Consider the following 18,025-nt stretch of genomic DNA (forward strand, 5'->3'; position numbering starts at 1 on the left):
GAGAAGCCCGGGGGTGCTGCTGCAACAGCGGTGGGAGTGGGAGATAGGATATTACCCGCTTGACACTTCTGCACTCCTGCTACGAATGATTCACTCCGGTTTGGCACATTTGTTGCAAGGAAATCTCCTCCCGCCGCTTCCTTGTTCGAGCTCCTCTCGGGCTGTCTCCTGTGCTTTGGCCTTTAAGGAGAAGCGAGAGCAGGTGGGCACACAGGAGCTCGCCGAGTCCTCCTCCCCCTGCTCCTTCCCTAATTTAGCAGTACTTCCGGCCGCGTGACATCATCCCCCGCACCCCGGTGACGTGAGCAGCGGGTGACGTGTGTGCGGAGAGGAGCGCGCTGACGTTGCTATTTAAAGGTCCTCCTGCGGGGAGGATGGAGACACAGCGCGAGCACCTGGTGTGGGGCGCGGAGGAGGCTGTGGCGGCCGGGAGCGGGGCCAAGAGCCAGCGGAGGAGCAGAGCGCACGGCCCGCCAGCCGCCGGCCTCTAGGGGAGGGGGGAAAACAAGGACGGACGGACTGAGGGCCTGCCGCCGGCCCAGCTCCCCACGAGGGCCGCTCGGCCCCGCACCACCATACTCTCCGCCGCCTCGCGGCTGCTGCTTGCTCCCGCTGCCCACTGCCCGCAGGGCCCGTCGGGCTCCCGGGACCCGTCCGCGAACCAGCCCCTAGTCGCGGCTCCGCGGCGGCCACGGCCTCCCGCCCTCTCCCGCGAGCAGGGGGAGGTACCGCCCTCGCCCCCCCGTTCTCTCCGCCCCCTTCCCGCCCCCCGCAGCCCACTGCCGCCGCGCTCGCCTCACGCCGGCGGCGCTGACTGGGAAAGCAGCACCCTCCGCTCTGCCAGCCGGCCGGTGCAGGCGGAGGCAGCGGCGGGCTTCAGGCCGCCGGGGCTGGCGCTGCTCTGCCCGGCGGGAGCCGGAGGCCGGCGGAGGCGGGCGCTGATGGAAGTGTGAAGAGGCGGCGGCGGGGCCCGGGGAATGTGAGGCGGCGCGTGGCGGCGGCGCGGAGCGTGAGAGACGAGGAGCAGGGGTGGGGGCGCTGGAGCGGCGGCTGCGCTTCGGCTTCGAGCCCAGCTCTCCTGGCCCCGACGCGGTCTTAGCCTCCCGCCTTGGCTCGGGCAGGCGCCCGTCGACCCTTCGGCCCCTTTCGCCCGCCCTGGAGCTGGGGGCAGGGCGCCAGTGGAAGCGTGGGGCTTGGCTCTGTGATTCATTCATTCTCCGCCGACGGGAGCCTCAGATCCGCTGTGCTCTGAAGAGAGGAGGGAAGAGGGGGCAGCCGCGAATGAAGGGCCGGGCGCGAGCCGGGCTCCATTGTGCTCGGCGGCGGGGGGCGGGAAGGGGCTGAGGGAGGTGGGATCGGGCCCCCTCCTCCAGCTCCCCGGCGTGCGCTGCGCCCCCAGCCTGCTGCCAGCCTGGAAATGGCTCCGTTTATTCTCCTCGGGAGAATGAATCGATCCTGCCCAGCCTTCTCTTCCTCCTCCCCACCTCTTCTCTGCTCCGAGTCTTAGGAGAAGAAACATTAAAAAAGACAGATTCCAATGTGGAGTGCCGTGCAGGTTGCGAGCTGCCGGGTTTGCACTTCGAGGAGATTTTTCTATGTAGTTTTTTTCCTAATGTGAGCGCAGGGAAGCCGTGGCATTACTGCTTTTGGGATTTTTATTCACGTGCACGTCGCGTTTGGTTGCTCGCTCCACCCCCGGGGACCTGGTGTGGTGGAGAAATTTGAACCCGCAGCCTTAGCTCTGAAAAGGCCGAGTTACCTGGCTCTCCCTGAGTGTCGAGGAGGACATGAGTGAAATGACCAGCGAACTCATTTTTTATAGGACTCGGTGAAGCCGGATTCTGCATTTTCCTACTTGTAGACTCGTTTTGTGGAATAGAATTGATCGCTGTCACCTCCGCAAAGCGTTTTAACTCGAATAAGCAAATGCCGCCTCTGTTTGAACGTTTTGGTATTTACAAGAAAGAAATCATTTTACCTAAGAGAACTAATTGAATTGGCAGCATCCTTGAAATACCTCCGGACAAGGATCTGGGGGTGGGGGTGGAAAAGCAACTGCGAAATAGCAGACGGAGAAATTCCTTTGGAAGTTATTCCGTAGCATAAGAGCTGAAACTTCAGAGCAAGTTTTCATTGGGCAAAATGGGGTAAGGATTTTTGTGCTTAACACAGCTTCGAATCTGTTTATGTATGTGTATTATTGAGCGGTGGTGGTGATTGCGTTTTGTGTTTTCAAACAAACTTGCCACCTTGCTAAGCTGGTCATACTTTAAAGAAACAGGCATGCTAACCTTTTAGGTTATTTTTGCATTTTTGTAGAGCGGTACCAGAGGTCCTAATTAAACACATATATCGTTTGTAACTTGAATATGGATTTGTGAGTAATATTTACAAACACAACGCATTCTGCACTTTACTGGTCAGACTGCTGCATCAGTTTGTAATCAAAATCACATTATCTTAGCTTTTGCTGATGGTTATCTTTCAAAGAGAAGTACTGCACTGTCTCAGTACTTTTAGATAATCAGTTGCACAAAGGAACGATTGTAATGAGTGGTTAGACAACAGTCCTTGAAAGTGATCCAGAGTAAATTGTTGCCCTCACGGTGCCCTCTCTTTTGCCCTTGAATATCCAAAGCTAAAATGTATAGAATTGATTTACTGGGACGTTAAAACGAAAATCTGAAATTCAGTCTCACTGATGCGGTCATCACGATGCGGGTGCATTCCGTACGAAAAGGCTTTTTGTTTAAGGAACTTGTTCACTCCTTTTGTTTTTCGCTTTTAAGCTCAGCCCTTCAGTTTGTGTTAACAATATCAGATCTACACCTTCCTTCGGACCCAGAACCAACCGAGAGTGCATTTTCCAGTCTTTTATTAACTCTTCACACTGTGGGTTGATGAAATGCTAGTGACACTTCCTAATTTAAGCTGGAAACCCATAATATATTAATCGAGTAATCTGATTTCATTGACAGATTGTCATTGGTTTTTGGCGGAAGAACTTCCAGAATTTTCTCTCTTTGTGTGTGTGTGTGTCGTTGAACAAACACATCTAAAGTGTAGTTGAGGGACAGGTTTTGAAAGAATGGACTCTGAAATTCATTGTGATGGTTTAGGGATGTACACACGCTTGAAACTTTCTGAGGAAAGTTCCTGAATAGTACCTTCTTTTTGGAGTTAGAATTTGAAGTTTAATATGCATAACTTTGAAAATTTAGAACATGTTGTAGGAGACTTTCCTCAGAAATTAATGACAAAGTGATAATGGTTTTAAAAACTTGAATGACAAGTGATGAGAGTATATATAACTTGCATGATTTGGGGGTACTGCTAAGAGTAATTAAAATGCCTCATTCTATTTCTAGCGCTGCTATTAGTAGCTTAGTGATCTGAGGCAAATTGCTTAACCTCTGTGGACTCTATTTCTTATCTGTAAAATGAAGGAATTAGAGATGACTTAAAGATTTCTTCAAACTGTAAAAAACGAATTATTTTCTTTTTATTCTCCTCATTTTAATGATCACTAGTTGGTTTCTGGAAGTCGATCTTTCTGATGGAGACCTTTTTCTCTCTAAGCAGTTTAAGCACTTAACGCTGAAAAATAATGGCATTTGAAAAATGTTCTGGATGAATTGCACCAATTTTACATGAGAAAAATACTGAAAAATACTACTGTTCAAAACCTTAGAAATATGGCTTCCCTTGAGCATCTGCAGCTCTGTTTAAAACGTGTTGGAGGAAAAAAAAATCAAGCAGCAGTTTTTCATGTTGATGGCTGCATTTTGTCTAGACTGTGGAGTAGTAGCATCATGGAAGAAAATCAGTTTTCCACAACCTTTAAGCTGCATGAATGCCTGTCATTTTACCAAGGGAAGCTTAGGCTGAATTTTTTTTTTCCTGCCTCAGGTTTATTTGTACAAATAGCACGGGAGGACCCCAGCTCCATGCAGGTGGCAGCCTGGTTGGGGGTTGCACCAGTCCTGTCCTCACGTTGGCAGACAGATATCTAATCTGAAGCCTTTGTAGGGGCCTGGGCACCTTTGGGAGCCTTAGCTGGAACTGAAGCTGGAGCTGCAGCCTGGGCCTTGGTTTGATCCTTGTCCTTGGCCTTTGGCCAGGACAGCCTGAGCCCCTTGGCAGTGCGGGCATGAGCATGCTTCCCAAGCTTGGGGTGGGCAATGTAGTCAAGTTGATTGAGCTTGCGGATGACACCCTTTGGGATCTTGGGCTTAACCTCCTTGGGCTTTATGAGGGCATTGATAACCTTGGCACATGTACTCATGGCCTTGGCACTGTTAGCCTGCATCTTTTTTAGGCCCTTCTTGTTGTGTTTCTTGGCAAAGCGCATGTTCCTCAGGAACTTGGGGTCCACCCCCTTAAGAGATTCGTATCTTTGTGATTGGGATTTCTTGATACCATTTCTGTGCCATTTTCGGGACTGGTTGTGTGTGGTGTGGTTGTTGGTCTTGGTCATGTTTGCACCTTAAGCCGCGACTCCTGAAGTGCCTAGAACCGGAAGAGACAGGATGAATTTAATACTGAAGGGGCTACTGTTTAAAATGGGAAAGTAAGCTCCACACATAACATGTATTTAGACATTTAACATAATTAATTTGTTTATAAATGAATGTATCTGTCCTTTAGTTAATAAAGTCCTATATATGGACTGAGGAGAAAAAGGAGCGAGCATTTTGTGGTGCTATGTTTTTTGGAAAGCTTGTGTTTGGGGCTATTACCCTTTCTCATTGATAGTGCCTTGTTTTATCTGAGTTGAGAGAGGGAGGGTAGGTGGAAGTAGAAGAGCGTACAGCAAAGCAAAGGCATTTGCTGATGTTTCTACACTTCATGCGTATTTATGCCTAATAAATGTTTGTGGAATTCGCATAGCTGCGTGGGCCTATTTCAAACAAAAGGAAACAGGGCTTTAAATGGCCTTTAAAGCTTTACCTTAGCAATCATTAATTACCTTGCTGTAATAGATATCTAACATTTAATACTCTGGGTAAAGTGTTTCATATATTACAACTTTGTTTTTTAAACTAATGTTAGGTTATGATAAGGATTTATCTTTGTCTTAATTGTAGATTATTATTGCAAGTCTAGGGGCAGTCTAAGCAAAGGAATTATTTTTAATAAAATCAGTGATTGGGCAGAAAAAAATTATGGCTCCCCTAATAGTAGTTTATGAACTTTGTGGAAATGGAAAAGAACAGCTGAAACTTGACAGTTGGCAAAGTCTGTCAAAGTATCTTGGATGTTGCATGAACTGTTAATTGCAGTGAAGGCAACTAAAGTATGGGTTTGTAAAATAGGTGTATCAGATCCCCTAAAAATTAAGGCATTCAGATATATAAAATGAAGTTTCTGAAAAGTTTTGAAACCTCTGTGAGAAGCCCCTGTTAGGTATGACCCCCAGCCCCCACCTCCAAATAGTATCTCATAATGACAGCAGTGAATCAGTAGCTATTTCAGAACTATTAGAGTAGGCAACAGAAATCAAGTAACCTCAACCAGTTATTTCATGACACCCTTTGTTTTTACTTAGCTCATATTGGTAACCTTGTGCCATCAGCAATGGTAAAGAATTCTTTCCCTCCCTTCTCTTATTAAGAGCTGCTTATAAATAAAATAGGGCTCTCCCTGCTAATGAAATCTGTTAATGCTGTTTCTGATTTACCTCACCTGCCTGTGGGAACTTCTGGAGTCCTTCCTCGGCCTCTTTCCCCAGGTAACTTCTGGAAGCGTGGAAATGAGTGCTGCTACATTGCAGCCCAAACTGAGTCTCTTTGCTGAAAGACAGGAAGCTGACACCTCCTTCTGCCTCAAACTGCAGGATTCTGCTCTCTAGGGGTTGTAGCAAAAATGTGAAAATCTTGATTCCAGCACTATGAAGGGGTTTTATTGCAAAGATAACCACCCTATCATTTCTGACAACAGACAAATTAGATGCAAGTCCTTGGTTCTTCATTTGTTCATTTTACCAACTTCGAACCTATGTTATAGTGCACGTACTTAGCTCAGTGCTGCCGGCAGGAAGGCTAGTACAGTGTACTCCTTCCCTTAGTGAGTTTATACTTTAGAAGTTGGGAAGACAGTCAAGCCTAAAATTAAAATGTGCAATGAAATTTTGTAGGAGCTGTAATATAGGGCATTATGGAGACACAAAGTGGGTATTGGGGCATTAGCTGCTGAGGGAAGGATAAAAAGGCTTTGTAGAGGAGGTGATAGGTGTTAAATACTGAAAGATGAGTACAAGTGAGCCTCTTAGAAAAATTAGAGGGCATTCAAGGCAGAGGGAACAGTGATTGACACCACTAAAACGAGGAACTGCAAATGAGTTTGGCATGACAAGCTTGTTTGCTTGAGCCAGCTCCCTTTGGTGTAGCAAGAGATAGGTCTAGAGCCTTATTACGCAGGGGCTGGGTTGGAGAGCCATGTAGATCAAATGAAAGATTGGATTATCCTGTAGTCTAGTGTGTTTAGAGGTTTTTTTGGCTATGACCCTTTGGAAAGATAAGCATCTTTACATTGCAACCCAGTATGCTTGTATATAAATGATAAAATGTCACTACATAATACCCTTGCTTTGTGTGGTACACTCTGGTAGTTTCTATTGTGTTCCATTCTATTTTATTTTTAAGATAGACTGATGATGGTGACCCACTCAATTTATTTAATGACGCTGTGGTAGCAACTGGTAATTTGAAAAGCACTTCTCTTCTCTGTGAAGATTACTAAAGGGTTTTAAGCAGAGTAAGAACATGATCAGGGAAGCAGAATAAGATAGCAGTTTTAAAAATCATTTAAAATTCAGTTTTGTGTCTTACATCGTGTGGAAACACCAAGCCAGAACAATGAACTATGGCTGGGTAGAGGAAGTGGATAGTTGGGCAGGCCCTGGAAAGTTCCGAAGTAGGGAGGGGAGAGATGGTGACTGAGAGATGTGTAGTTGACTGAATGCAGCTTCTTCAGAATTAGGACATTTCATGTGCAGAGGTAATAATGTAGCAAAGAGCATGGTATGTTCTTAGCAGAGTCACTAACTGTGGGTCCTAAAATAGTGAATTTGGGAGTTAAGGGGTTGACAGAAGAAACTGTCTTTATTCATAGTTTATAGTGTTGAGTGATGAAACATCTCAGAAGAAAAGGTGGTTATATCCCGAAAGGTCTGACCTCTCTACTGCCATGTGATTTTTTTTTTTTAGTCTTTAGTGTTTAGTTGAAGTATTTGTTTTTAGTTACTGGATTGTTATTTTGGATTAATATGACTAACTGGACAGAAGAGTAGGGAAAATGAGTGGTGAGTACTTAATGTTTTCTGATGTAATTTTTTTCTGATGTAGTTTTTAAATGACTATAAAACATTTTATGTAGATTTATATCTCAGGACATATCTAGTGGAATGAAATGTGCAGCTTTTTTGTGTTGCATATTTGTAATGCCTTATGACCTGTGGCTAATATTTCTATTTGTTTTTGAAAAGTTGAGTGCTTTTGAGGCATTGCAAAGTTTCAGGTCTGTTAAATATTTTCATTTCAAAAGAATCTACATGTGATAAGGAATATTTATGTAGATTTTAGCCCATCTACAAGAATTCAGATAAAATTTTCACATGTCTTGTTGAATGAGTATTGCAAGAGTAGGTAAAACTTTTTTGTTTTGTTTTGTTTTGTTGGAGACAGAGTCTCGTTCTCTCGCCCACGCTGGAGTGCAGTGGCGTGATCTGGGCTCACTGCAACCTCTGCCTCCTGGGTTCCAGCATTTCTCCTGCCTCAGCTTCCCAAGTAGTTGAGACTACTGGTGTGCGCCACCACGCCCGGCTAATTTTTCCTTTTTTTAGTAGAGATGGGGTTTCACCATATTGGTCAGGGTAGTCTCAAACTCCTGACCTCGTGATCTGCCTGCCTCAGCCTCCCAAAGTGCTGGGATTACAGGTGTGAGCCACCACACCCAGCCAAGAGTAGGTAAAACTTTTTAAAAACTAATAATTCAATGGTCTTCAGTATGTGAATAAAATCATGTATATATATATTTAATTATTTATTTATTTGAGACAGTGCTGTGGCCCATGCCGGAGTGCAGTGGTGCCATCATGGCTCACTGCAGCCTTGACCTCTCAGGCTCAAGCAGTCCTCCTACTTTAGCCTCCCGAGTGGCTGGGTCTATAGGCTCACAGCACCATGGCAGGCTAATTTTTGTACTTCTTGTAGACATGGGGTTTCATCAGGTTGCCCAGGCTGGTCTTGAACTCCTGGACTCAAGTGATACATCTGCCTTGCTGTGAGCCATCACGCCTGGCCAAAATCATGTATTTTAATCTTACTTTTTATAGCACACCTCTCCATAGTCTATAAAATTAGGACATCCATGATGACTCTCTGTTAAAAGAGTCAACTTTATTGATGAACTTATGTTCTTAATTTTAACATTTCATACCTTTTGATACCCGTTTTCCCATCTGTCCTGAGTGTAACACATTGGTCATTTCTGTGCTTCTTCATGAAATGTCTGAGAAAGAAAAAAAAGATAAGAATCAATGCGGCTTGTTTTAAGCAGTATTTTTGAGGGAAATTATTGACACAAATAATCTTTTTTGTTTTGCCTTTTTCTTCTATTTGCATTTTTAAAAATCTGGTTTTTAAAAGTTTTTAAAAATTATTCAGTTCTCTGGTAAGTACAATTTAGAATTAATTTAATTTTTTTTGTCTGCTAAACACTTCGGATAATATAATTAATTTTATAGGGTCATCTTTTTAACTCTTCTTTCAGTGAGGTTTTGTCCGCCCAATAATGGATTATGAAGCCAGTATGGATCTTGTGTAGCTAAAATAATTTTATATATAGAACTAACATTTGACTTAGTTAAGAACTGAATTTTATTTACCCTTATTTATGTTTTTTTCTGTCAAGGTAGACTACTAAAGGAAGGCAAAAAGTCATTGTTTTCTGTCTTGTATCAGAAAATAAAATTGTTTATAAAGCCCCCCCAAACCAGTAATCTAATCAATGTTTTATCTTCATAGTACACTTACCTTTGCATTTTCTCTACCTTTTAAAAAATCACCTTTATCTCTTAACACCTAATATTAATATTAGCTTAAAAAATTAGCTCGGCTTTACGAACATCTTATTTTAATGTTCTTCCATAAACCAAGAAGAGTTTCAGTGTTATCTTTTGAGAAGTGTTGGCACCAAGTCCTGCAGGCACAAAAGTTGTAAGAATTGAGGGCTTTTTGTAAAGTTACCAAGCAAGAGTTGCGTAGAAATTAAACACAAACAAAAAACTGTGCTTAGGGAACACAGATACTAAAGCAATTTCATTACTTTATAAGGTCATTGAAAGTCATGTTTATTGTCATGTCTGTTGGCATGTCTGGATCCATGTGGTCACATGCCTTAGAGTCCAGAGGCCTGTAGAGGCAAATGTCCTTGATTTCCACCCCCCTCCATAGAATAGTTTGTTCCTAATTTGTCATTGTCTAGTTGGGGAGTCTTTTTTGAGACAGAGTCTTGCTGTGTCACCCAAGATGGAGTGAAGTGGCACAATCTCAGCTCACTGCAACCTCCATCTCCCAGGCTCAGGTACTCCTCCTGCCTCAGCCTCCCTAGTAGTTGGGACTACAGGTGCGCCACCACACCTGGCTAATTTTTGTATTTTTGGTAGAGGTGGGATTTCACCATGTTGGTCCTGACCTCAAGTGATCCACCCACCTCGGCCTTTCAAGGTGCTGGGATTATGGGCATGAGCTACTGCGCCCAGCCTAATTGGGGAATCTCAATAGAAGTCTACTGAGAGATATAACTCTGATACATATCTCTTTGGGTATTATACATTGTACTTCCTAACCCACAAGTTCATAGTGCAGTACACATGTGCAATATTAGGTGAAAGGATTTGTGGGAATTAGCGCTCATATACAGAAAATCCTGATTTCTAGCAATTGGGCCAATAGTTGGATATACCAATTATTTTTCTGATAATTTTTCTAGGTAAATTTTTGAATTACCTTTATATTTACATATATCTCAATCTTAAGTCGTTATTGTCTTTCTTCTGTTTTATTTAGGTATTTATAAGGGTTGTTCTGAACAATACTTTCTTTGTGTGAGTGGGAATTTTCTGCCCAGTTACTTTCCAGTTTCCCTCGTTAGACTCTTAATAATGATCTTTAGGACATGACTATCAAAGACCTCAAAATACTCATATTAGACATTTCTGTCAGTCAGTCTTCCTGGAAGATAAGTCTGTACATTCCTAAATGTATATGGGACAATTATTTTGAACCTATTATAATATTTAAGTTACTTAACCTATCCCTTTACCTTTCTGTGCTTTTTTTTTTTTTCTACTTATTCCTTTGTAAAAACAGAGCTGTTTTCTTTCTTACTCCGTTATGAATCACTGTCTCATGGCTTTTAACATTAAAATTTGTGTGCTTTGCTTAATCACTTTGCCAGCTCCCAAGATGTTTACAGATTGAGGATTCCTCCTACTCTTGTTTACTCAGTATTGCCAGGGATCTGTATACATTAAGCTCAATGGGACTACTCCCAAGTCACTCTTAAACTCATCTTTCTTGAGATTCTGTTGATAAAAAAAAAAAAAAAAAAAAAAAAAAAAAAAATTCTAGATCTTGCAGGCTGCTGTTTTCCTTACCCAGCTGATAATCTGTAAGATTTTTAGTTGTGTATTTCATTGTTGCTTTCATTTAGTATTTTACTATTGTTAAATTGATATTTATTGCTATGCCTATGTTAGTATAGTGGAAATAGACATTAATGATGACATTGCTGTTTAATTGTATTTTGCAACATTTTAGTACAGATGCCCTTGAACAACACATGTTTGAACTGTGTGGGTTCACTTATATGCAGAGTTTCTTCCACCTCTTGTTACTCCGAGACAGCAAGACCAACCCTTCCTCTTCCTCTTCCTCAGCCTACTCAATGTAAAGATGAGGAAGATAAGAATATTTATGATGATCCACTTCCACTTAATAGATAGTAAATACATTTTCTCTTATGATTTTCTTTTTTCTTTTTTTTGGAGGCGGAGTTTTGCCCTATCCTGCCTGGCTAATTTTTGTATTTTTAGTAGAGATGGGGTTTCACTGTGTTGGCCAGGCTGGTCTTGAACTCCTGACCTCGGGTGAACTGCCTGCCTCTACCTCCCAAAATGCTGGGATTACAGGCGTGAGCCACTGCACCCGACCTCTTTCCTTTTTTTTTTTTTTCTTTGCGACAGAGTCTCACTCTGTCACCCAGGCTGGAGTGCAGTGGCGCGGTCTTGGCTCACTGCAACCTCTGCCTCCTGGGTTCAAGTGATTCTCTTGCCTCAGCCTCCTGAGCAGCTGGGATTATAGGCGCATGCAGCCACGCCTGGCTAATTTTTGTATTTTTAGTAGAGACGGGATTTTGCCGTGTTGGCCAGGCTGATCTCGAACTCCTGACCTCAAGTGATCTGCCTGCCTCAGCCTCCCAAAGTGTAGGGATTTACAGGCATGAGCCACCATGCCTGGCCTGATTTTTTTAATAACATGTTTTTTTCTCTAGCTTACTTAATTGTATGCGTACAGTATATAATACATACACAAAATATGTTAATTGACTATGTTATCAATAAGGTTTCCAGTCAACAGTAGGCTATGAGTAAAGTTTTTGAGGAGTCAAAAGTTACATGCAGATTTTTTACTGAGCATGGGTCAGTGTCCTTAACTCACAAATTGTTCAAGGGTTAACTGTATATTCTGAGTAATCAGTGTAAAATCTAGGATGTTACATTATAGGCTATTCATGTGGTAGAAGCTATCCCAAAGAATGTTTTCAAAGATGGTACAGTGGTCAGTTAGAAATCAGGATACGAAATTGTATGTTCTGAATGACTTCAAGTATATAAAATTCTGTGTATGCATAAAAATGTTTGAAGGAGACTCATGAAAGTGCTACCATGTTTATTTCTGGGAGATAAGATTGTAAAATTTTGTTTTTTAGTCTTTCTGAATCTTGTAGTTTCTCTATAATGAACATATTAAGTTTTAGAACTTCTCTTGGGTTTTAAGGGTAAGGGTATTAAAAAGAGAACTTCTCTTGGATTTTAAGGGTGAGGGTTTAAAAAAAAATGTTGATTACAGTAAAATGTTATCAGGACTGGCAGGGCGTGGTGGCTCATGTCTGTAATCCCAGCACTTTGGGAGGCCAAGTCAGGCGGATCACCAGGTCAAGAGATCGAGACCATCCTGGCCAACATAGTGAAACTCTGTCTCTACTAAAAATACAAAAATTAGCTGGGCTTGGTGGTGCACACTTGTAATCCCAGCTACTTGGGAGGCTGAGCCAGGAGAATTGCTTGAACCCAGGAGGCAGAGGTTGCAGTGAACCAAGATTGCGCCACTGCACTCCAGCCTGGTGACAGAGCCAGACTCTGTCTCAAAAAAAAAAAGTTATCAGGACCAGTCACTGTTCTTACATCTGGATACTTACAGATATTTGTATCAATTTTAGCTTTATCTCAAATTTTATCTCATTCTTTTCAAGATTGGCTAAAGAAGCAGTTACTCTAGTGCCAGCAAAACTTGTTTAAGTGTAAGGAGTATTTCTCTTGTCAGTTATTAGAGTATTAGCACTAAACTACTTTTTGTGGAGAAGGAGATGCAGCCCAAAGGGAAACTGTGACTATGGGAGGTTATGCAGCTTTGACATGGCAGATCATGTGCTGGATCCCCCAGCTACTTGGGGCTCTTAGCATTAGAACAGGTGCTCCTCAATGAATGCTGACATAGATACAGATTGATTTGGAGAAGGGTTTCTAACTCCTTATAGTGGTTTACAAAGACTTAATTTTACTGCAAACTTAGTTTCTTATAGATGAGTTCATTAAATGTATGTTGTTTTCCTTCTAGATGGTACTGAAAAAAGCTGCATTTTAATTTTAGTGTAAGTAAGTCTCCCACAATACATTATACAATTGTCCCTTGAACATGGTGGGCGTTAGAGGTACTACTTGCCCCACCAACTCACATTTAACTTTTGACTCTCCCAAAGCTTAATTAGTAATAGCCTACAGTTGACTGGAAAGCCTTATCAATAACATAAACAGTTGATTAACTCACAATACATTATACAATTGTCCCTTGAACATGGTGGGGGTTAGAGGTACTACTTGCCCCACCAACTCACATTTAACTTTTGACTGTCCCAAAGCTTAGTTAGTAATAGCCTACAGTTGACTAGAAAGCCTTATCAATAACATAAACAGTTGATTAACACATATTTTGTATGTTATATGTTTTATATGCTGTATTTGTACAATAAAGTAAGCTAAAGAAAAGAAAGTGTTATTAAAATCATAAAGAGCCAGGCGCAGTGGCTCACGCCTGTAATCCCAGCACTTTGGGAGGCCCAGGCAGGCAGATGGCTTGAGCTTACAAGTTTGAAACCAGCCTGGGCAACATGGTGAAAACCAGTCTTTACAGAAATACAAACATTAGCCAGTTATGGTGGTACACACCTGTAGTCCCAGCTACTGGGGAGGCCGAGGTAGGAGGATGGCCTAGCCTGGGAGGCGGAGATTGCAGTGAGCTGAGATCCTGCCACCGCACTCCAGCCTAGGTAATAGAGTCAGACCTTGTCTCTCTCACACACACACACACACACACACACACACACACAAATGGCTGGGTGCAGTGGCTCACGCCTATAATCCCAGCAGTTTGGGAGACTGAGGCAGGTGGATCACTTGAGGCCAGGAGTTTGAGACCAGCCTGGCCAACATGGCAAAACCCTCTCTCTACTAAAAATACAAAAATCAGCTGGGTGTAGTAGCGCACACCTGTAGTCCCAGCTACTCAGGAGGCTGAGGCTGAATTTCTTGATCCTGGGAGACAGAGGTTGCAGTGAGCTGACATCATGCCATTGCACTCCAGCCTGGGTGACAGAAATTCTGTCTCAAAAGAAAAGGAAGAGAAAACATATTTACTGTTTATTACATGGAAGTGAATCATCTTAAAGGTTGTCGTCTTCATTGTCTTCACACTGAGTAGGCTGAGGAAGACAGGAGGGATTGGTTTTGCCATCTGTGGCGGCAGAGGCATCTGCATTAAAAGCCTGTTCAGACAAATATCCTTTCTCCTCAATGATTTTCCTAATGGCATCTAGGAACTCATCTACTACCTTTTAGTGGGCAGAAGCTGCTTTTCCTGTTATCTGGACATTTTTTAAGCCAAAGCTCTTCTAATATTATCAAACCATCCTTTCCTGGCATTAAATTCTCTAGCTTTAGATCCTTTATCTTCTTTTTGCTTTAAGTTATCAAAAAACTGCTTTTTCTCGATTCATATTAAATAGCTATGGTTTTTTTTTTAATAGTAATCCTTCACCTACATAGAAGCTGCATTTTCAATATGAGAAAAAAGGTATTTTGCAAAAAGTGCAAGGTTTTTGTACCTGCTGGTATAGCTACAGAAATGGTTTCACAAATTTTCTTTTCTTTTTTTGCAATGGTCCTTACTCTGGGTTCATTTATCTTGAAATGGTAGGCAGCCACACCTGCAGACCTCAATCTGCAGCACATATCAGGCAGTTCAGCTTTTTCTTATAATAGCATGACTTTGCTTCTTGGGAGCACTTCCAGCATCACTAGTGGCACTTCATATGGGTCTCATGGTGTTATTCAAAGTTTATGGTATTGCACTAAAAAGGATGAAAAATATGCAAGAACCGTGATTTTACTGTTGTGATACACAATTTACTGTGGCATTTTAAGCAGTCACTCAGAGCACTTGAGTTCACTGCAATAGCAACAGGAGTTAGCTACAAATTTTTACAGTAGAACAGTATATACTAGTTAATGTTACGTGATGATGTAATACTGCATCTTTATGTGTATTTGCATTTTTCTAGATGTGCCATGTATGGTCTGTAAGATTTTGCCTACGTTTTGATAAATTTTAACTCTTTGTAATAGATTTGTGTATATTTTATGGTAGTAAATGAAAAAATAGACTAGAATCTACATATTTTATGCACGCATAATGCCTTTTTCATTTTTTCAATATTTCTAAGCTATGCAGTTAATCTGTAAGTTTTTTCAAATTATAGCAAATCTCCAAAAATTTTTCTAATACATTTATTGAAAAAAATCAGTTGTAAAACATTATTGTAAGTATACTGCTGCAGTTCAAATCCACGTTTAAGGGTCAACTGTGTTTTGAATACATTTAAGTACTTCTCGTAAATGATTTGTTATTACATGTTTTTGGTATAGAGTTTTCAAAGTTGATATTAACATGTAAATGCCATCAGTCGGCCTTGTTAACTGCCTTTGTAGTTACTGGGCACATGAGCCTCTGGAATACTTATGTATCTATTTACATAATACATAGGCAGGCTCTAGTTTTCTAAAGAATTCAGACCAGAAAAAGAAAGCTTGAGATGCTATCTTGAAACATTTTTCCTGGGGCTTAAAAGTGGAGACCTTGCTGGGGACGGTGGCTCACTCTTGTAATCCCAGCACTTTGGAAGGCCGAGGTGGGCAGATCACAAGGTCAGTAGATCAAGACCATCCTGGCCAACATGGTGAAACCCCATCTTTACTAAAAATACAAAAATTAGCTGGGCATGGTGGTATGCGCCTGTAGTCCCAGCTACTTGGGAGACTGAGGCAGGAGAATTGCTTGAACTTGGGAAGTAGAGATTGCAATGAGCTGAGATCGCGCCACTTTGCACACCAGCTGGCGACAGAGCGAGACTCTGTCTCAAAAAGAAAACAAAAACAAAAACAAACAAAAATAACAAAGTGGAGACCTGCCAGTAGAAGGACCAATTGTAGCATATTGTACAATTTCTGAATCATCCCAAGGTAGTTGATTTCCTCACTTGTAAGAGAAGATTGGACCATATTGTATCCATATTTAAAATTATTTTTTTGGAATTATCTTTCCCAGAGCTTTCAAACTCTTATGCTGTCATTGGCTGACCAGAAAAATGTATGATAGTATGAGGTAGAAGACAGTAGCGACTGGTGGGGACTGTAGGAAAGTGAAGAGAAGAGATCCTGCCTAAAAACATGCATATCCAGTGTATTCTTAAAACCCTCTGGCCAAAGAAAGATATCTGAAGCCTGATCCCTTATTCAGCAAACATTTTTTGAGTTCCTACTAGCAACTGTGATACTCTAATGTAGGTCAGATACAGGCAGTTTGGAAATGCTTTAACTCTTTTTTTTTTGAAACGGAGTTTCACACTTGTTGCCCAGGCTGGAGTGCAATGGCACGATCTCAGCTCACTGTAACCTCTGCCTCCTGGGTTCAAGTGATTCTCCTGCCTAAGCTTCCCGAGCAGCTTGGATTACAGGCATGCGCCACCACACCAGGCTAATTTTGTATTTTTAGTAGAGACGGGGTTTCTCCATGCTGGTCAGACCGGTCTGGAACTCCAGGCCTCAGGTGATTCGCCCTCCTCGGCCTCTCAAAGTGCTGGGATTACAGGGGTGAGCCACTCCACCTGGCCTGGAAATGCTTTAACTCTTGACTGAAGAAGGAAGACCAGAGCATCAGCATCTAGTGTGACAGTGGCAGAAATGCTTATTAGATCAGTGGTTCTCAATTTTGAACCTGCATGAGAATCACCTCGAGGCCTTGTTAAAAAGAAACACAGATTGCTGGACTTCCTTTACCCCCAGAGTTTTTGATTCAGTGGGTCTAGGAATGGGGTCCATGCATTTGCTCTTCTAACAGATTCCCAGGGCATGCTGATGCTGCTGGTCCAGGGAACTTCTTTGAGAGTGACTGCATTTGATAAATGCAGCTTACAAATCAAATGTGAGAAACTTTTGTCCATTCAAAAGCTTCAGTGACTCCTAAAGCATGCTTGCTTGCTTGCTGCCCCTTCCTTTTGAAGTTGCAAAAAGTAAGTTTGAACTAAGGGGGAAGAACTTGAGTAAACTGTCTTTTTTTTTTTTTTTTTTTTTTGGAGACAGAGCCTTACTCTCTCCTGGGCTGCAGTGCACGATCTTGGCTCACTGCAACCTCCATCTCCCGGGTTCAAATAATTCTCCTGTCTCAGCCTCCTGAGTAGCTGGCATTACAGATGCATACCCCCATGCCTGGCTAATTTTTGTTTTTTTTTTTTTAAGTAGAGACTGGGTTTTGCTGTGTTGGCCAGGCTAGTTTCAAAATCCTGACCTCAGGTGATCCACCCACCTCAGCCTCCCAAAGTGCGGGGATTACAGGCGTGAGCCACTGCACCCAGCCCTGTCTATTTTTTAATAAGCAAAAATATCCAAGACAACTTGAAACTGGTCTCTAATCTTTTTAAACCTGATTACTTGTAACAGTTATGCCCATTTCTTGGTCAGAGTTCCGCTTTTTGATATTTCTGAATGTATTGTTTTTTAAACTACCAGGTACTGCTTTGACTTCTGAAGTTTTCTGTTTTTGGAAGAAATCTTACTTCTAAGTTATCTATTTTGTCTAGATATCCTTAAGTTTATCCAGTGTTGTTGAAGCCTACATGTTTCTTTCTTTCTCTTTTCTTTTCCTTTCCTTCCCTTTCCCTTTCCCTTTCCCTTCCTTTCTTTTCTTTTCTGAGACAAAGTCTCACTCTGTTACCCAGGCTAGAGTGCAGTGGTGTGATCTTGGTTCACTGCAGCCTCCTGGATTCAAGCAATTCTCCTGCCTCAGCCTCCCAAGTAGTTGGGACTACAGGTGCATGCCACCACAACTGGCTAATTGTTGTATTTTTTAGTAGAGATGGGGTTTCACCATTTTGGCCAGACTGGTCTTGAACTTCTGGCCTCAAGTGATCCACCCACCTCCGCCTCCCAAAGAGCTGGAATTACAGGCATGAGCCACCATGCCTGGCCTGAAATTTTTCTATTCCCTAAATTGTCTTTCTTTTGTGTTCCTTTTTGTTGGTTTAGTTTCTTATTTCATTTTGGAAACTATTCTGGAATATCTGGTGAGCCTCAGCTGTGTATGATACTAAAAAGGTGATTAAAAGCTTTTTGTGAATCAGTGAGGCCTGT

At 42.2% G+C, this 18,025-nt stretch overlaps 2 protein-coding genes across 3 annotated transcripts in view; one reads left to right on the plus strand and one right to left on the minus strand.

Annotated features, from left to right (window-relative positions):
* Positions 1–330: 330 nt before the first annotated feature.
* Positions 331–18,025, plus strand: part of HOMER1 (homer scaffold protein 1) — a 139,082-nt gene continuing 121,387 nt past the window's right edge. Inside the window, exon 1 of one of the 2 annotated variants that reach the window (XR_493873.3) lies at positions 331–2,147. Coding sequence is in view for 1 of the 2 variants with exons in the window: in XM_007976387.3 (XP_007974578.1) it covers positions 2,143–2,147 (5 nt within the window). In the remaining variant the exon portion in view is untranslated. The remainder of the gene's footprint in view (positions 2,148–18,025) is intronic. The other variant, XM_007976387.3, reaches the window with a different exon arrangement.
* On the minus strand, positions 4,010–4,477 carry LOC119618315 (large ribosomal subunit protein eL29-like). Its single transcript, XM_037982139.2, has one exon. The coding sequence runs from the start codon at positions 4,475–4,477 to the stop codon at positions 4,010–4,012; it is 468 nt and encodes a 155-aa protein (XP_037838067.1).

Source organism: Chlorocebus sabaeus, chromosome 4 (assembly GCF_047675955.1).
Source record: "Chlorocebus sabaeus isolate Y175 chromosome 4, mChlSab1.0.hap1, whole genome shotgun sequence".
In the NCBI taxonomy this organism is placed as follows: domain Eukaryota; kingdom Metazoa; phylum Chordata; class Mammalia; order Primates; family Cercopithecidae; genus Chlorocebus; species Chlorocebus sabaeus.